The sequence below is a fragment of the Mytilus galloprovincialis genome, chromosome 8 (genome assembly GCF_965363235.1).
Source record: "Mytilus galloprovincialis chromosome 8, xbMytGall1.hap1.1, whole genome shotgun sequence".
Taxonomy (NCBI): Eukaryota; Metazoa; Mollusca; class Bivalvia; order Mytilida; family Mytilidae; genus Mytilus; species Mytilus galloprovincialis.
This window is the reverse complement of record NC_134845.1, coordinates 16,533,897-16,554,157: the sequence shown is the minus strand read 5'-3', so window position 1 is coordinate 16,554,157 and position 20,261 is coordinate 16,533,897. Positions and strand designations below refer to the sequence as shown.

General features: G+C 32.4%; 2 protein-coding genes across 3 annotated transcripts; one reads left to right on the top strand and one right to left on the bottom strand.

Moving 5' to 3' along the window:
- Positions 1-3,512: 3,512 nt before the first annotated feature.
- On the top strand, positions 3,513-4,824 carry LOC143042970 (uncharacterized). The gene is made up of 2 exons (XM_076215472.1): positions 3,513-3,732; positions 4,325-4,824. Exons 1-2 carry the CDS (start codon positions 3,513-3,515, stop codon positions 4,783-4,785), a joined length of 681 nt encoding a protein of 226 aa, XP_076071587.1. The 3' UTR covers positions 4,786-4,824.
- A 5,618-nt stretch (positions 4,825-10,442) lies between these two features.
- Positions 10,443-19,705, bottom strand: LOC143085190 (uncharacterized). Of its 2 annotated transcripts, none has more exons than XM_076261421.1 (4): positions 19,580-19,705; positions 12,386-12,578; positions 11,980-12,086; positions 10,443-11,126 (listed from the first exon to the last, which is right to left on the bottom strand). In XM_076261421.1, the coding sequence occupies exons 1-4, from the start codon at positions 19,647-19,649 to the stop codon at positions 11,059-11,061; spliced, it is 438 nt and encodes a 145-aa protein (XP_076117536.1). In that variant the 5' UTR covers positions 19,650-19,705; the 3' UTR covers positions 10,443-11,058. The 2 variants fall into 2 exon arrangements, with proteins under 2 accessions (XP_076117536.1, XP_076117537.1); XM_076261422.1 differs by lacking the exon at positions 19,580-19,705 and adding an exon at positions 15,408-15,529.
- Between the last annotated feature and the right edge of the window lie 556 nt (positions 19,706-20,261).

The following is a 20,261-nucleotide window of genomic DNA, read 5'->3' as shown; positions in this document are numbered from 1 at the left end:
GAACCATTGACAATCTTAATCGTATTTGACACTTTTAGTTAAAACCCTTAATATTTCAGACGTTCAACAAATATACTATCATAAGTACGAGACATTTCAGCATTTGCGCTTTGGTATTCTTTAGTCTGTACTCTGTAGTATATAGTTATCTCATTGGAAATCAATCCACATCTGCTATGTTGTTTATAAAGATACACAGAACTTAAGAAAGAACTATAACAGTTACACAAAATGTTGGTTATTGTTCAATCTCAAATTGTTCATGAAAGATGCTGTTTTTGCTATAAGTTTTTGGTTGATGGTTAACATTTGGTATAAACGTTGCATACCCATATTATTGGCTAAATAGAGGCTGTTTGCCTGAATTTCACTAGACCGATTCTCAGAGCTTAATTTTTCACACTGGTTGAGACACGTTTTGAGTTGTTTTTTCTTAACTTTCGAGGTAAAGTGTTGAATTAAAAAATATTAATAGCTTTAATGTTCATTCTTATCAAAATAGTTACAGGCTTCAACCAGTTGCAGGTATATCAAATGGTAAAAGAAATATTGGTTTCTGATTACTAGTATTAAGTCTGGTCACGCATTATCTTTCACGATCAAAATAATGCGTTGCCTGATCTTTCACGATCAAGTTTGATGAAAATACAACAAAATTCAAGGTTTTCATAAACAAATTAACGCTTTTAAGGGAAGAGCATACTTTTATTTTACTGTACTATCAGATACACCAAAGATTAAAATTTCAAATTTATCATGATATATTGAAATATGGCCATTATAGGTACAAATAGCGTGTCTTTTCTAATTAATTCGATAGACATGCATTGCGCCATTTGTGGGGTTTTTTTTATAGAGTACTGCATATTTTCTTTATCTTATTGCACAGTAATGTTGAAGAAGTTGAACCATTTTGACATGCAGTCATAATTTTTTGTTCGGATTTGTTCTGCGTTTTGAAAATTAAGCGATTTTTTCAAAGATTCTGAACTAGAATTTACATGAAATGTCTTTCACGATCCGTTACCAGAGCTTTCACGATCGTCTCTCAATACTTGACCGCCGTTAGATATTCTTTCACGATCATTTCTCTCGTTAAACCGAATGACACCCGTGGCTTAACATGATCGAGAAATTTAATTTATTCAGATCAACACATTCAAGCAGTTTGAAGTAAAACATATAAACATTATTTTAAGATAGTTCACACAAAAGTCTTGCAGATGCACATGAATAATCCAGAAGGCCTAGTTAGATATCTAGTAAATATTGCGAGAATAAACTCATCATAGATACCAGAATAAAATTTTGTATTTACGCCAGACGCTCGTTTCGTCTACAAAATCGCATCCAAAAAAGTTAAAACGGCCAAATAAAGTACGAAGTTGAAGAGAATTGAGGAACAAAGTTCCTCAAAGTTTGGCCAAATACAGCTAAGGTAATCTTTTCCTGAGGTAGAAAATCCTTAGTATTTCAAAAATCCAAACTTTTTATAAACAGTTAATTTATAAATATGACTATATCAATGCTAATTCGTGTCAGCACAGAAGTGCTAACTACTGGGTTGGTGATACCCTCGGGGAATTAAAACTATACCAGCAGTGACATCGACCCAGTGGTTGTGAATAAACTCATCATAGATACCAGGATGAAATTTTGTATTTTCGCCAGACGAGCGTTTCATCTACAAAAGACTGATCAGTGAAGCACGAATCCAAAAAAAATTAAAAAGGCTAAATAAAGTACGAAGTTGAAGAGCATTGAGGACTAAAATTCATAAATGGTTTGCCAAATAAAGCTAAAGTAATCTATTCCTGAGATAGAAAAGCCTAAGTATTTCAAAAATTCAAAAGTTTTGTAAACAGTCAATTTATAAATATGACTATATCAATGATAATTCATGTCAGCAAAGAAGTACTGACTACTGGGCTGGTGACACCCTCGGGGAATTAAAACTCCATCAGCAGTGGCATCGACCCAGTGGTTTAAAGACAGAATAACAAGTAGAAAATTTCCATGTGTTTGAAAATCTCTTTTGGGCAGAATAAATATCTAAGTACGTCCTAGTCCTACCCTCCAGGTGCTAGTTATTTCTTGCTGCGTTGAAGACCCATTGATGATATGGCCTTTGGGTATTTTTTTTACCTGTGGCCGGAGTGTTTTCTTTTTAACACATTCCACATTTCAATTCTCAATTTTACTTTTAATATATTGGTTTCGTGAAATTCAACCAACAAACATTTAATATGTCAATGGATCTTACAAAAACTATAGAGAGGATATGTATGTGTTTTGGGTTGGGTGAGCGCAAAAAAAGGGGGGTGTAGTCCATAAAACCTGACAACATGAAACGCCCGACTTTATCGACCAAATTGAAAACAACTGGGACAAAGAGGTGAAAGGTACCAAAAGAATATTCAAACCCATTAGCAAAGAAAACAACTGACAATGTCATGGAAAAATACTGATTCCCACGTAGAATTCGTCGTATTGCTCATGCTAGTAAAAGATAAGACTAATCGGTGTGTCATATTCGGGAAAAAGAGGCTGATTGTAACACAGTGATGGCTGTTGTAACTATATTTTGACTATTTTACCGATTATGTCTGTTTTCTTCACGCATCGTTGTAAAAATAACGGAATTTGATGCGACTGTCATACAAGCGAGAGGTTTAGCGCTTTTAAACCCGGTTTAATCCACCATTTTCTACATTTGAAAATGCCTGTACCAACTCAGAAATATAACAGTTGTTGTTTATTCGTTTGATCTGTTTTATCATTTGATTGGGAACTTTCCGTTTTGAATTTTCCTTGGAGTTCGGCATTTTTGTAATTTTACTTTTGATTGTGGTTACAACAATTGAAACACATTCTTCGACTCTGTGAGACAGATATACTACAACGGCAAACCAACTCATGATGGCGTCTTTTAAATGGTCGAAGGTTCAGTTCAACGTTTTTACTTGGAACTTTCGATTTAATACTTTTTTGGGAGCAGCAAACATGTATCAATGTAATTATGACATGAAAAACAAGTCCTGGCATATCGTATAATCTGAAATATGTACTCCATGCGCTGATGCTGGTGGAATGTAGATACATTGAAATGTGTAGTTCACAGTTGGAAAGCTGAAATCAACTCTTTTGTCGTACTGTTTTGTTTCAATCGACCCTAATTTGCCAATTCTTCCCGAAAAATAACTTAATGTAGTGCGCTCTTTGACATATTCCCCATCTCCATTACAATTTTATTCATATAAACTGTTCAATCGTGAGATTTCACTAAAAATTATATTAATGACACAATCGACGGTACCAAATTTACTGTAACAATTACGTATTTTGACCAAGCAGTAATTATACATTTTTAATTAAGATCTTGAAGTAATTCCTAGATATATCAATAAAAGTATAACAGTGTATATATTTATATATTGCGTGATTACATGATAACAACTGTAATATGGTTACACCTATATCAAATTTCAAGTATAAGTATATATAATGCACATATGTGGAAATTGAAAATATCTTATCTACTTCTGAAAGAGTCAAACTTGGTAACTATGTTATATTTTGTTATCTTATCTCTTATTATGATTGTGTGTGTGGACAGTGAGGAGTGTCCAAAAAAGGTTACTGAGTTGAAATCAACTGAAAGAAAATTAAGAAACGAGTTGGTTCATCTACAAAATGTGTTTCTAGAACGTCTTTCCAGAACAGATAGCTATAGTAAGTAGAATGATGACATCGGTTAGAACTATATAAAGTCAATATCGAAACAATTACGCAAAACATAGATTAACGAGATAAATTGACTTGCTTTGTATTTGTCAACCCGATTTCCGAAAATAATGCTTCTGTCAAAGTAAAACTAGATATTATCGTTACTGTTGATACGTAACAACTTGTTTTTAGATTTGTGTTTTCTTGATCTTTAAGTCTATTTTATCATAATGCTTTTTGATTGTTTTAGTTCGTATACATCTTTACGCGTCCCAGATAAATATAGCGGAAAAGCGCTTAGGATTTATACACGCTTATTTTAGTTTTAAATGCAGACAAAAATTATCGTATCTAAAAATACATGCAGGTTTAAAACATTGAACTCTATAAAGTCGTACAAACAGTTTTCTTAAAAGTCCATTAGTTTAGGATTTGAACATGGTCTACGAATGTTCTTTCTATATTGTTATTTATTTTTCAAGGCCAGAATTGACTACATAACTCCTAAAGTTTATCGAAAAAAATGCATCCAGAATTTTTATTTTCGACCTTGTCACAATGTAAAATTGTCGAATTATTATCATCTATTCCTTTTCAGATTCGGAGCATAGAAACAGTAAAGCGTTCGTAGGTTTTTCGGCATATATGTCTGAAGGTTTCGTGGATGGTCATAGCAAATTTTTGTCACAGGGAAAATCTCTGATCTTTGACCAGACAGAAACAAACACAGCTGGTGTCTACAACACCAATACAGGTATATTCAAAGCACCATCTAGCGGGATGTATGCCTTTACTTGGACACTCTGTGTAGATTCCAGAATAAATGACGGTGGTATTGGAGAATTTGGAACAGAGTTAGTTGTTGATGGAAAAGCTTGTGGGAAATTACACGCAGACACAGAACACGCCGCTGATGATGCATGTTCTACTGGATTTGTAATTAAATACGTCAGAGGAGGCGGAACTGTTTATTTGAGAAATATATATGAACATCAAGGTCGTATTTTAAGCAAGGAAAATCGAACACGCACAACATTTTCAGGATGGAAACTGAATTGATTAAATTTGTATAAAGCTAAATAACGATTGTGAAATTAATTTTGTTGATTGTGTGTAATGTCAATCATAATAACATTATCATGAGCTCCTAGCCCTTTCCCGTTACAAAAATAAATATATTTGTTTTCACAATAAAACCAAGATTTTTAAAACTTTATTTAAAATATATGTAAATGAAGTATTTCTAATGTACATACTTTGTAGTCATAAAAACTATCCTCTGTGTATATCCAAAGCAGAAAAAGATTAAACATGATGCACAAAATTGTATCTCTTTAGTTATTAAGCCAGTTTCTGTAAACTATTTGTTTGACATTTTCAATTATTAAAAATACTTAGTTTTCCAACTCGATGCCGAATTTGTTACGACTTATTTATTTTGGGGTTCCCAATACTCTTCAATAGTTATAGCTTCCATCTTCGCTAGCAAATTCCAAGGGTTACGATTGACTTCCATCTTTGCGAGCCAAGAGTTATGATTCAATTCCATCTTTGCTAGCAAGGGTTAAGATTCAATTCCATCTTCGCTAGCCAATGGTTAAGATTCACGTCAATCTTCTCTAGCCAAAAGTTACGATTGACTTTCATCTTCGCTAGCCGATGGTTAAGATTCAATTCCATCTACGCTAGCCAAGGGTTACGATTGACTTCCATCTTCGCTAGCCAAGGGTAAACGATTGACTTCCATCGTCGATAGCCAATGGTTAATATTCAATTCCATCTTCGCTAGCCATGAGTTACGATTGACTTCCATCTTCGCTAGCCAAGGGTTACGATTGACTTCCATCTTCTGTAGCCAAGTGTTACGATTGACTTCCATCTTCGCTAGCCAAGGGTTGCGATTGACTTCCATCTTCGCTAGCCAAGGGTTACGATTGACTTACATCTTCGCTAGCCATGGGTTACGATTGACTTCCATCGTCGATAGCCAATGGTTAAGATTCAATTTCATCTTCGCTAGCCATGGGTTACGATTGACTTCCATCTTCGCTAGCCAAGCGTTACGATTGACTTCCATCTTCGCTAGCCAAGTGTTAAGATTCAACTGTATCTTCGCTAGCCAAGGATTACGGTTGACTTCCATCTTCGCTAGCCAAAGTTACGATTGACTTCAATTGTCGATAGCCAATGGTTAAGATTCAACTCTATCTTCGCAAGCCAAGGGTTACGATTGACTTCCATCTTCGCTAGCCAAGGGTTACGATTGACTTCCATCTTCGCTAGCCAAGTGTTACGATTGACTTCCATCTTATCTAGCCAAGGGTTGCGATTGACTTCCATCTTCGCTAGCCAAGGATTACGATTGACTTAAATCTTCGCTGGCCAAGGGTTAAGATTCACTTCAATCTTCGCTAGCCATGGATAACGATTCACTTCCCTTCTCTATAGCCTTGAGAGTTTAAACCAGCATTTGTGCCATTTATCGGTTGATTCAAGTCATGCCCATTCTAAATACATTATTCTTGACCAAAGGTAGCACTTGAACTCTTCAGTGGAGAGGTATGCACATGGCAGTATCTAAGGGCTACAAACTAAGTGAAGCAGGAAATGAAAATATACGTTGACATTCCAACATTTGTGCACATAGGAACTTCTATTACTAGTAGTTGATTAAGAAGATGTATATTGTCACTGAATATCGTCGTACGATTTTAGGGATACAGATAAACAAAGGTAAAGGATTATATTTGAATACACCAGACGCGCGTTTCGTCTACATAAGACTCATTCGTGACGTTCAGATCAAAATAGCTCTTAAGCCAAACAAGTACAAAGTTGAGGAGCATTGAGGACCCAAAATTCCAAACAGTTGTACCACACATACGGATAAGGTAACATATGCCTTGGATAAGAAAATCCTTTGTATATCGAAAAATTCATACTAATGTTATAAATGGTATTCATGTCAACACCAAATCCAAGTTGAACATTCAGTACATGGCAATTGTTGACCAACATTTTCTACATTTAAACGTGATCATGTAATATGTGCTTTTTGATTGGATGCAGTCAGTTACGACTGCAACCAATGCAATCATAACCTTGTGGATCCAAACTTTTCTACTAATCAGCAAAAGATGAAGAGGAGGGAAGTGGATCTTAAGCATTTGCTAATAAGATGTATCAATCCGGCTGGATTGATTTAAGCACCACTGGCGAGTTTCCTTAAGTTGACGAAACGCGCGTCTGCCCAACAAATGATACTAGTAAGAATGATCCAGTCTCTTACAAAAAAGACTATTTAACGGATTTTCATATGGGGCAATATTCTATATATTATTTTACCATGAGCTGTAATTGTAATATTTTCCTCATATGCTCAGTCCATATCGTTTACTTGAGTATGCATGATGGCTCATATCGAAGCCGATACATTTATACATTCTAGATATTCGGGTGGAAAGTGCGATTAACTTTTTTAAAAATTGCTGGACTCCAAAAGACTGTGAAAAATATCACTTCCATCATGAAATAATCCTTAAATTCTGATTATAAAATACATTTAAAAAAATGTCCTTTCTAATGATGTATTTAGGAACAAATCTACATATTTCTTTTCTCATCTCAACAGCCCCTTAAACAGTTCTGGTCATTTTGAGTTCCTCATCTCAAGGTCCTTTAGGGATACTAGTATTGAATAAATGGGCAAAAACATTATGGGAGCATTAAACCTGAGAAAGTACACCATTCTTCAATGCACAAAATATAATTTTTAAGAATACTACTTTTTGCAATTTTTGCTACTTCCAAAGCAATCCAGAAATGTATAGCAAAATGAAATTCAAAAATAACAAAGGTAAATCGGGGTAAATATGCCAGTTCACGATGTTGAGGAACGAAATTGATAATTATTATTTTAAAATTGGAACAGTGCTTAATATGAAATCGTCAATGACACAAACCACAATGTTTTAGAAATGAGATAGAACTGAATGAGTGTTCTAACATACAACTATATGTGTTGGTTTCCATTAGACTGATGTATTTAAACTTGTGATTTTTACCATTTGATAAGGGACTTTCCTATTTGAATATTCCTTAGAGTTCGGTATTTTTGTTATTTTTTCTTTTTGCAGGATAGTATATGGGCCCCTTCCAAACCTCTTTTAAGATTGTTAACATCGGTTTTAACATCAATCAAAGCTGGGCTTTAAAGGCGAAATTACCTACCCTAGGAACTGTGTGAACCGAATGTAAATTCTAAAAAACATATGATCTGTTACAGTACATAAGATTTATGTATATTTCCTCTTGCAACAAAATTAAAACATTTTACTCTTCAACGTGTATAAAAAGTATTAGAGGTTTTCCCGTGTCAAAGATTTACAATGACAATCCACGAAACCTTCAGACATACTTTTGTAGTATTATTTGTGTCCTACTCCTCATAGTTACATTCTGATTTATTCAGGATTCGAAGCTTGCATATTGCATGCATAGCAGAACACGCTTACCAAATCGACGCACCCAGTCTCGTAGGTTTTGTAGAACTTTATAAAAACTGTGGAAACGTGATTCAAGGACTATAAAATTTATGAAAACTAAAGCACTAAACAAAACCTTAAATAACGAATTATAAACATTCATCCACTGGTTAATCGAACTGATCTGTTTAACATTACATGTAAATATATCTATGTTTTTTTCTGGCAACTACATACATTCCCGAATGGTGATACGCCTTTAAGATGACAAGTTGCACAGAAACTAATATGATACAAGATTGCAAACTTGTCGTCATACAACATTTTTGGAATTTCAACCAAAGATGAAGAACTCGATCTTTCATCATTGTATTGGATACCTAAAGTACATAAGTGTTTAGAGGTATATTGCTGGGTCTTCCAAGTGCTTCACGAAACTTCTTTCTAAATTATCAACATCAATTTTATCAGCAACCAACGAAAGGCTTCAACGTTACAGTGAAACTACTTATTCTAGAAGTGGCGCGAATCAGATATCGATGTGGATACTTAAAAAATCCAAAGATTTTTAAGAAGTACATATAATCTAAGACTCTTCCGTCTTGCAACATCATTAAAACAGTTGACTTTTCAACACTTTCAAAAAGTTCTCCATTCCAAAGTAAAAGACAAAATGAATGAGTTGGTCCTGCTTTGTTTCCCAAAAAAATGGTCAATGTAGATAGACGTATCTTGTCTTAAAGAGGGCAAATCCTTCTTTGTAAAAAATCACTCTGATTCTAACAAAATTTCTCTGAAACAAACATTAGCTATTTGCTCGATTTTCTGATTGACAACATTTTTGTTACGTTTGGAGGACAATCAATCAGCATTCATATGGGAACCAAATGTGTCCTTCTTCTTGGAGGGATGGGGTCGATTACTTTAAAATGTAATCGATTAAATTACAATTCTTTTGCTAATAAAATGTAATCGATTACATTACAATTACACCCTATTTCATATGTAATCGATTACATTAGATTACTTTTCTTTAAAGTAATCATGTTCCTAATATCGTAACCACAATCCCGTCCTTTTTTCTTTAATGTGATCTACCAAATACAAATTATTACTAGTTTTGTAGGAAAATGAGCAACACGACGGGTGACATGAGGAGTAGGATCTCCACTTACCGTTCTGGTGCATCTGAGATCACCACCAGTTGTTATTGGGGTTCGTATTGCTAAGTTTTCAGTTTTCTATGTTGTGTTTTGTGTAATATTGTTTGTTTGTTTGTCTTTTTTTCTTTTCTCTTCTAGTCATGGTGTTGTCAGTTTATTTTCGACTTATGAGTTTCAATGTCCTTTTTAGTACTTTCGCCTCCCCTTTTCAACCTATTTAAACAAACCTAGTATACTCTTTGGACTAACATGTGCGTTATAATGCATTGCATAGAATAACAAACCAAAAATAACACATAATTGTGTTATTCTTGCTAAACAATAATAAAAAAACATATTTTTCTGAAAACCCTGTTTAACAAGTGTTTTGTGCGATTTATGTCTGCAGTAGCACGATCGTTTTGTGCAACACTAAACAAAATGCAGCAATACACTGGTTTGATATCACTTATGATACATTTTGAAGTTGTTGAATTTTACGTCAATTTCAAAACTTATGGAATATTTTCATCAAAACTTTTAATTTCTAATTTCTAGAATACTATTTTATTATGCATATTTTGCTTATGTATATATTTTTCAAAGAAGACATACCCTTTAGAGATTTCTTATTCACATGTTAAAGTGGATGTTTCTATATTTCTTTCTATTTGTCACATATCTTTGGATCTGAATTAAGACCGGTAAAATCGCAAAACACGCTCTTTTTTCGAAGCCGGAAACCCTAGTGTTAAGGAGGCTCTTTTGCAGGCTCACGCACTGCCTATCTTTTTTATATAATTATTATTTTTGTGTTATTATTCTATCAATTGTTCTTGTTAATTATGTATAAAACAACCATTTTGATATGCGTATATATAAATATTACATATATGTGTACTCCTTTGAAAAATAAAGGCAACAGTAGTTTACCGATGTTCAAAACTATTAATCGATAGAAACATGCTTATAACACAGAGCTTCAATCTTCTTTTTTTTTAATGTTGATTGCATGATAGGCATATGCACAAATAAAAAAAACAACAAGTTTTAACACAATTTCAAATTAATGAAGACCAACGAAATTACGTTATAATAAAATACTTTAATTTGAACTTAAAATTCCACAGCATTGCTATAAACTAAATAGGGACAACATGGTGCAAGCAAACGTGAGAAATTAAAACTACAACATATATTAATACATACTTAAGCAAGCGCTTGGTTCCTTATTTACACTGTATTACACATTTAATTTAGTCATTTTATACATAAACTGTTGACACAGAAATATGTCTATCCTGCATATTATTTCTATTGTACAATGCAAATGCAACAATTTAAATGTTATATTTTAACTCTAAAAAAATGTCCAAGGAATAATGGCTGAGTGGATGTGGTCGAACATCTCTATATAAATAAAAAGTGTTAATGCTAAAATAACTGGCTTATTTGAACCACGTGGATTTTTTTAAAAAGGGATAAAATGAGATATTCTTATGCTTATATACATGTATCCAAAATACTTATGAACCACCATTCTGACTTCCCTTTAAAAATTTTATTATAACAAATTTGACAAGAAAATTAATTTAAAATGACAGCGTTGACGGAAGCAGTACGCATATGGCTTGCTTCCGTAACTCTGTCGCAAGTGAAACAAATATTTTAAAAAAGGTGCATGACACTGTTTTGGTTTTAATATATTACTGGTTATATCCTGCACGGTATGGGTCCTGTGTAGTGGTTTGTTGCTGGTGTATCAATAGTGTAGCTAAAAAATAAACATATTTCATATATAATTTCGTGTGTCCATTACATATATTCTTTCCTAAAAAAAAAACAATCTGTTATACTATATTCGGTCACATTTTTTTACTGTGAGTTCTGATGTCACACAACTCCCCACACAACGTATGTTTCTCATAGGACTTACCTATCAATAAGACATAGAGCCACATTTGGAGCAGGATCTATTTACCATTCAAGAAATTTTGAATTTTGAATTTACACCACCTCTACCCCCACCATGTTTTTCTTCGGGTTCGTGTTGATCAGTTTTTAGTTTTCTATGTACTGTATGATTTGTACTGTTATTTATCTTTTAGACTTTTTTTTTTTTTTTTTTTGCCATGGTATTTTGAGTTTGCTTGCGGCTTACGCGTTATGAATATCCTTTTTGTACCTTTCGTCTCATTTTATGGTAAAATGATTTAGGCACTTTTGTTTTTATATACAGGATTAATTTCATGTAGACGACAAACGCACGTTTGGCATACCGGCAAATCATGAGCCCGGTTTCTTTTTTTTTTTTTTTTTTTAAATTTTTTGGATATATTTTGTGTGTGTTTCAACAAAATTGAAAATCGCGGACGAAGATTCAAACAGAAAGTTTCAATTACTTCTAGTATGTTCTATTCTGTTTCTATATATTCGATTATTAAAATTAACAGTAAAAAAAATGATACTCTTATTTGCAAATCAATTCTTTTAATGCAATTTAAGTTTTACCAATTTTTGTAAGAAAAATTCCTGTACCAAAATGAGATTTAATCCCTTTTATTAAGTGTATCATGTTAATGAATACAGATTTACATATATTATAAAGTTTCATAGAATTATAATACCTGGTTGTTGTGTTTGGATTATAACCCCTTGGCGACGTCTGCGGCATGCACAACAGCAACAGGTTACTAAGGCAATGATCAATACAACAACAACAATCGGGACGTAGCTGAAATGTTCAATGTTTACACACAATTTAACTGATATTCTACTGTTGTTTTCAAAATTTTCAAGATAAAATAAAAACCTTTATGTTTTTCTCTTTTTTTTTTTTAATATTTTTGCCTTTCTGATTTTTATGTCAACAGACATTGCTATTTTTACATAATTTTCTTTTTCACTGGTGTACCGGTTTCGAAATAGTTAAAATCTCCATCAAATTATGTTGTGCAATCATAGTTTTGCGTCATTTCTCGTGTACCTCAGTGAAATAATACTCAAATGACAAATATAATGGTAAATACTAACAAGTGATCTCCAAACCAGTCCATACAGAAATCATCTCGATTATCTTCCCCTGTTCTCAAAACTGCGTTACTACAACAATAAAGCTTTACCAGCGGGGTACCACAGCAGTAATCAGGACAGTATTGTGCTGAATGCTCAGTAGTCAGTGCATCCTCGTATGAATTGCAACATTCTCCTGCTTCAACACTTGGTACTGAAATTATAAAAATACACACACCCGTATTAAAGTTTTCAGTTATGTTTAAATAAATGGTGTCCATAATAATTTTTCGATTTAGATTTATCTCATCGTTCTCTATCATCAGATAAAAAAGTATTTAGATCGCAGCGTTCAAAAACTCTACACAAACAAAGATTTCAAATCCAGTTTTTGGCGTTAAACATATCATACGTCAATTTATCCTTAAAGAATGTTAGGTGTCCAGTCCTTTATGTGAGGGTTAACTGAAAAATAAATCATTTTAATATTGGTTTTGCAAGATTTAGACATCAGCAAAAGAAAACGCGAAATATAATTAAGGTTGATTCACTCTCATCAGTCAAATATAACTGACTTAGTCATGACCGAAAAAGAAAAAATAACCAAAAGACAAACATTTACTGTTGTCTTTTATGACATCATTTCTTTCAGTCAAATTTTAGGAACCCCGTGCTTTTATTCTCAGGGTATTCTCATTCTATACTTTTTCGTTTTTCCAGTATATTTATATCCTACGAACCGATCCAATGAGAAAACATTCCATTTTTAGGCCACACCTACGATAGTTAAGGAGTGTTATGTTGTTGTTTTTTCAGTCTGTGCGTCTATTCGGTCGTCTGTCCCGCTTATGTTATGTGCTTTCGGTCAAGAAAGTTTATGATAAAGTTGTACTTCAATCAACCTGAAACTTAGTACAAATTAGAATTTTGACCCCAATTTCACGGACCACTTAACATAGATAATGTTAGTGCAAGTGGGACAAACGTGTACTATGGACACATTCTTGTTTTACAATATGTTAAGTTCATTTGTTTAAATAGACTATGCATAGTCCTAGGTAATATTACTGCAAAATGTTTTGACTGCGCAAATAGTCCAATTGTGGTATAAACATTCAGTGACCATTTGTTTTTGTAATAACGAAAAGTTTGTGTATTGTAATGGGTTAGGCTTACACACTGTAATAATAAAATATTTTAATTTTGCTTTATTTGAATTCATTGACCAGTAATATTTTATTGCAGTGGTAAGATATTTGTTTGTTACGACACCTCAAACGGTATACAAAACAAAACAACCCTTAGATTGATATGATAGTGAAATAAAATTAATAAAATAATTAATCTTTTTCAAAACCTTTATCAGATCATGATTTGCAATACTATAAGTACTTTTGTCCTTTTCTATCATATTGACATCTATCTTATAACATGATCTATCTTTTTGGATCCTTTAACAAAAATCTTATTCTAAGAAGTTATTTATTCAACACATTAATTAAGTCTTTAAATATTGTTATTAGTATAAACATTGATTGTTTTAAGTACTAAATAGTTATCAAAAGTACCAGGATTATAGTTTAGTACGCCAGACGAGCGTTTCGTCTACATAAGACTCATCAGTGACGCTCATATCAAAATAGTTATAAAGCCAAACAAATACGAAGTTGAAGAGCCTTGAGGATCCAAAATTCCAAAAAGTTGTGCCAGATACGGTTACGTTAATCTATTCCTGGGACAAAAAATCCTAAGTTTTTCGAAAAATTCAAAGTTTTGTAAACAGGAAATTTATAAAAATGACCACATAATTGATATTCATGTCAACACCGAAGTGCTGACTCCTGGGCTGGTGATACCCTCGGGGACGAAACGTCCACCAGCAGTGGCATCAACCAAGTGGTGTAAATAGTTATCAAAAGTACCAGGATTATAATTTAGTACGCCAGACGCGCGTTTCGTCTACATAAGACTCAACAGTGACGCTCATACCAAATTAGTTATAAAGCCAAACAAGTACAAAGTTGAAGAGCATTGAAGATCCAAGATTCCAAAAGGTTGTGCCAAATACGGATAAGGTAATCTATTCCTGGGACTAAAAATGAACTGGGTACTAAATCTATCGATACCCATATTTAAGATTTTTTTTTATTGTAAATAGCTTCTTAATACATCGGATTTGGATTTTGTATGTGAACTGATTGATATTCAGTCTTAGAATAGAAACATGTTTTTTTTTGTATATATATTTTTAAGCTGTTGTTGGCTTTGAAAGGTAATATACAAAGCAGATGTTTAAAAATTATCTGAGTAATGCAGGACAATTTAAAACTATTGATTAATTCCGAATCCTTGACACAAAACATAAGAACATAATATACAGACGTTGCTGCCTATCGAGACATCAAAAAATGTAAAACTGTGTAAGCTTATATAGAATAATAGAAGACCACCTAAATCTAACTGATAGTACTTCCTGTTGATGAAGGTGTTCGTCTATATTTTTTTTTTAAATGAAACTACTAGAGTATTAGCAGCAAGCAGTGAGTTCAGAACCAATAGCAAGCAATTTAAAGTGTAAAAGCTGATTACAAATTCCTTGTCCATTCAGTTACTTTTGCAAATTCGTACTTCGTACGTTACATAATTAGGGTGAAATTTATGTTATTATTTTTTTGTGAATAATGCTTCTAAGTTTTTTTCTTAACTATGGGTGGTTTGTTCTGCGAAAATGTCTTAATAATAATGCATATTGAAAACATATGGAACATGCTAGTATAATTCCATGACACTCATAGTGCTAGTTATTGTAAAGATAAGTCATTCAATTTAATTTCAACAGATCAATCACTAATAATTAACCTGCGCCATTCAAATAACATCTTCAGTCACTGTCAAACTATTTATAAACTAGTTTTGTACGTTTTAAGTAATATGGATTTGACCCTGGATTAATTTCAGAAATTGCCGACTTAACTCGTCATTCAGTAGACAAAATAATACAAAAAGCAAGATTTTATAGATGTAAACAAACAATTTTACTCACCATACAAACTGAAGTATGCAATTATCACTACCAAACTGCAATACAACTTTGAATCCATTGTTTTCAATTAAAACGAATACGTAAATCTTTAGAAAGAAAACTGACTTTGAGAAAAAAGAGACGTTTAATAATTTAAACCTTATATCTTCACAGTGCATAACAACATGAATGTTACAGTAAACAAAATGATCGATTCAGTCTGATCTGACTTGTATTTATAACAATTCTATTATACTTGAAAATATATTTTTGTCAACAATAATTAGAAATAAAAGGATACAACAGAAGAATGCTTGACAAACTCTCATCAGTATGACTTCTTTGTTCGTTTACACCATTCCAAAAATCTGTTAACTTTGCTTTAGTAATCACCCATGATGAGATATATACGTTACGAATGTCAAAGAGTGGTTTGTATACTAGTCTTGTTTTGATGCGCCCGGCAAAGGCTAGTATGACGGTAACAATCTCAGTGAAACACAAATACGAAAACCTTTTGACCTCACATACAGATTGTACAATCACACAATGTAAAAAAATTGAAAATACAAAATATATAGGCTGACATTACAGTAGAATAATCTTTTCGACCCCTGAAGGAAACCCTTTACATATACCCAACACAATCTCATGATCGAAGCCCACCATTGGTCTACACATTAAAAAGTATAATTAGTTATTTGGGATCCACATTAAAATCAACAAACTGAAGAAAAAAAAACTTGAAACGTACAGACTTTACATCCAAGAGCTTCAACAACACCAACTCAGTTTCTGGCATGATGATAGAACTTAACTAGTACCCACTCGACATTTAAGATACAGACTTATTTTCTTTTACACTATTATCCCTGAAACTGTTAAATTTACCTTTGATCCCTATAGACAAAAAACAAACACACCAATCCACATTGATTCAAACAAATACGAACAACTAAAACAGCTATGAATATCTATTTTGTAAAAGTTTAGTTAAACCCCAAAAATTAAATGTTTCATTTGAGGGGTTTTTAGGAGTATAATACCAGATTCTGCACTGATCTGTATTTTTTCTAAACCTCTTACTTTTAATTTTATCAATTTGTTTAATTATCTCTACATGTACATAATTTTATTTTTTTTGGAGAGGGCAACAACTATTCAACAATTTTCTATTATCGCCAATGCTTAGAACATGGAATTCTAGCTTGTAACGTAAATTTTTTACAATTCCGTTTCTTCAAAAGAAAAAGTAAAATCACAAAAATACTGATCTCCGATGAAAATCGACTTGGTAACGGCATTTTCAATGTAAGAAACGGTGGATTGAACCTGGTATTATAGCTAGCTAAACCTCTCACTAATATGACAGTCGCATCAAATTTCATTACATTGACAACGATGTGTGAACAAAACAAACAGACACATGTTCAAAATAGGGATACAACAGCCATCCTTGTGTTATCATCTAAATCACTATAAAAACAAACAAATGTATCAAAGAAGCACACAACGGCATACATCAAATTTAACAACCTCATTTTGCTTTTTTATATATGTTAGATCCACCCATAAAGAGTTGAAATATTTTTAGTACTGGGACTGAATCCTTACCCTGACAGACACATGGTTAGATTAACATTAACTTTGGCGTAGAATCGCGCGATTGATGTCAAACAGGTATAAATAAAATAATTTTGTCGTTCAATTTACGACGGGATGCATAAGTACAGAGTCACGTCAAATGGATATCACAAAAACAGACTTATCAGTTAAAGTAATATTAATAAAGACCAGTAAAAGAATAATGTAACACGTTATTAAGACGATAAATATTGTCAGTACGCAGAACCTATACTCCAAGACCATCGTGTATTACTTGTAAAGTTGATATGATTTGCTTCAATACCTTTCAATAGTGGCTTCATCGCGCTACGCTAGTTCTAAAAGTAAAAAGATGTTCTAATATGTTTGTAAACGGAGAATACTTTAATATGGAGCGTGCATCTTTTATGTAGCCACTATATACCTTTATGACAAATATGTCATCTTATAATAAGTATAAATCATACGCTGATTTGACTCAAAAGAGACATGTTTTTGCAGTCTTTGGTCTTAAAAAGATGTGTAAATTTTACTTGATTATCAACATTGGTAAACTACTGTTCGGCAGTTTAGTTCTAGAGAAAAGGCATCTGTTTTCAGTCAAAAATGAGTTATAACCTACTTTTACAATAATAATTGTGAATATTCTCAATTCGATACGTTTTGTTCTTATGCTCTTTGTTAGTGTCATATTTGAAATTTGAAAAATTGTTTTCAAATATTAAGTATGAACATATAGACAACTTTCATGTTTGTCCGTCACCGGAAAAAACTCGTCAACTATGACGTCATTTGCCAAATAGTGGGGATCGCCTTTATCCCTGCACTATTAACGTTTATTGCGCGTCTTAGTTATCGTTATTGTTCAGGATAAACTAGAATTAATGTTTGTTCTGTAGTTACTAAATCACAATTCCCTAATGAAAACAGTGCTGATTGTCAATTATGGAATTAAATTTGTCAAATAATTCTAGCAATATAGCATTATAGTTTTATCACTCGCACAACATAGGAACGATGTCCCTAAACGCAAGAATGATGTTCACTAAAACCATTTTTTTTTTTTGACGGAAATACATCGAACTCGAAAGTTGTCTATTACAATGATTTGAATGTGTATACTTGAATGCAGTAAAATATGTTCTTATGTCTGTAGTGTATACCACTTATATTTTACAGTTAGGGTTTATTGCTTGTTAGAGAGTTGTATACATATCACTTTTTGCAAATGTTCTATTTTTGTAATTGTTTTGTGTCGTTTGGTCTGTTGTGGAGAGTTGTCTTTTCTGAAATCATTCAACATCTTCTTATGTTTATATTGGATTACGTTTTCCTATTTTGTATGAACATAGTAAGATTTGATGTGCATTTCAATAATACAGCATTCAAACCACAAAATAATAGCTAGAAAGATGAAGACCAGCATATCACATATTTTTCTTTCTCTCTATTTGTCTATGCGTCATGTAATTACATATAAAATATTTATTTCGGACCTTTTGAACCCGTTTTTTAGTTCATTCCAGATTTTTAAAAGAACTTAATACATGTACCTTTATTATAAGATTAATTATTCAATATTAAACATGTTGATTTTTTACATTCCACACTCAATTTTGGGCTAGTATTCACGACACAAAAATAAAAGTAACTCGAACAAGGAAATACATGTACCAAGTCAGGAATATGATAGTTGTTGACATTGCTTGATAGTTGTTGACATTGCTTGATAGTTGTTGACATTGCTTGATGTGTTTCAGCTTTTGATTTTACAATTCGATTAAGAACTTCCCGATTTGAATTTCCTTTGGAGTGGTATTTTTGTTATTTATATTTGGTTTTTTTTTTAGCAGTAAATATTTACAAATAAAGTATATCCATCACAGAAGACTTGGAGGTAGGGAGCTCTCTTAAAGTCATATGGAATTGTTTTTGAAGAAAAATATCTTCATGCATTTCGTTTAATAAAACCATGAAACAATTTGATTTTTCTAAATTGCATTATTTTTTCGCAATTAAGGTGGTACCTAACACTACAGGGAGATAACTCTGTAAAGTCAGCTAAACGTTTTAATTACGCTATGTTGTAATAAGAATATTAAGCTTCTCAATGATTAAAATTGGTGTTTGTCAAACTGCTATATAACCAGTGGAATTTTTCTGACAAAACGGTTGGTTCAAAAAAATTTAAATCTTTATATTTTTGTACTTTGACAAAATTTTATGAAAATTAAACGAGCCAAATTAATTTTAGTGAAAGTGTTGGGTACCACCTTTAAGAAATTGTAAGAGGCGAGAGTAAACTTATAGTCTATCTTATAACTTCTCCTTCAAATCGCTTATTTTATTAGGTGATATAGTCCGTAAAAAATATTTTTAAAACCTGAAGAAAATATTATAAGGAAACATGAAATTAGGGAAATATTAATTTTGTGGTATGCAGTTTAAGATAACACAGTTGTTACATTATAAAGTAAACTATTCGTTGTTAATGCTCAAAGTAAAACATTTGCAATGCGTTGCAGCTGTGCACGCTTGAAAATTCAAGGAGAATGTCATTATCAATTAAAACGACATGTTGTTCTTACCATTTAAACTGCAGCATGCAAATAACAATGTACAAATATAATACAACTTTGAATCCATCGTGTTCACCATGAATAAATGCAGAAATCAGTTTTCAACAGGAAGAATAATGACGATAGGAAAATAAAATCCGGTATAAAGTTTATCTACACAACAAGATAAGGTGCATTGTCAAGTTATATACATTACATAATTGATATTTAACCTCAAAATATTATGTACACCGTAAATAAAATTGAGAATGGAAATGAAAAAAATCAACATGTTTAATATTGAATAATGAATCTTATAATTACCGTGCATGTTTTACATTTTATTGTAATATTGTTGTGCTAAATTCTATGATGTTCAAAATAACAAAGGAATCATACAAAAACTTAAAACATGACATAAAATGGCAATACTTTAACATGTAAACAATGCAAAGCATTCAAAATTGCGACTTCAAGGCATTATATATATGCTGTGAATCAAGACATAATCATAATGATTGCTAGAACTGATTAATTGAATCATGAAACTAGGAGCGGAATAGAATCACATTTTGGCATAAACGAGAAAAACTCACCATAACTCGAGGTTCAGATTTGAGGTCCAGATTTATTATATGATGTTTACCTATGGTGAAACTTTCTGCTACGGAAAATTAGGCTTGTCATATAACAAATAATAGGAATTTGCCTT

Coding starts and splice junctions, on each gene's coding strand:
- LOC143042970 (XM_076215472.1), top strand. CDS start 3,513: ATGTGGAAATTGAAAATATCTTATCTACTTCTGAAAGAGTCAAACTTG. Junction 3,733..4,324: donor TTCCAGAACAGATAGCTATA/GTAAGTAGAATG, acceptor ATTCCTTTTCAG/ATTCGGAGCATAGAAACAGT.
- LOC143085190 (XM_076261421.1), bottom strand. CDS start 19,649: ATGGTGAACACGATGGATTCAAAGTTGTATTATATTTGTACATTGTTA. Junction 12,579..19,579: donor TGCATGCTGCAGTTTAAATG/GTAAGAACAACA, acceptor TTATAATTTCAG/TACCAAGTGTTGAAGCAGGA. Junction 12,087..12,385: donor GACTGGTTTGGAGATCACTT/GTTAGTATTTAC, acceptor TGAACATTTCAG/CTACGTCCCGATTGTTGTTG.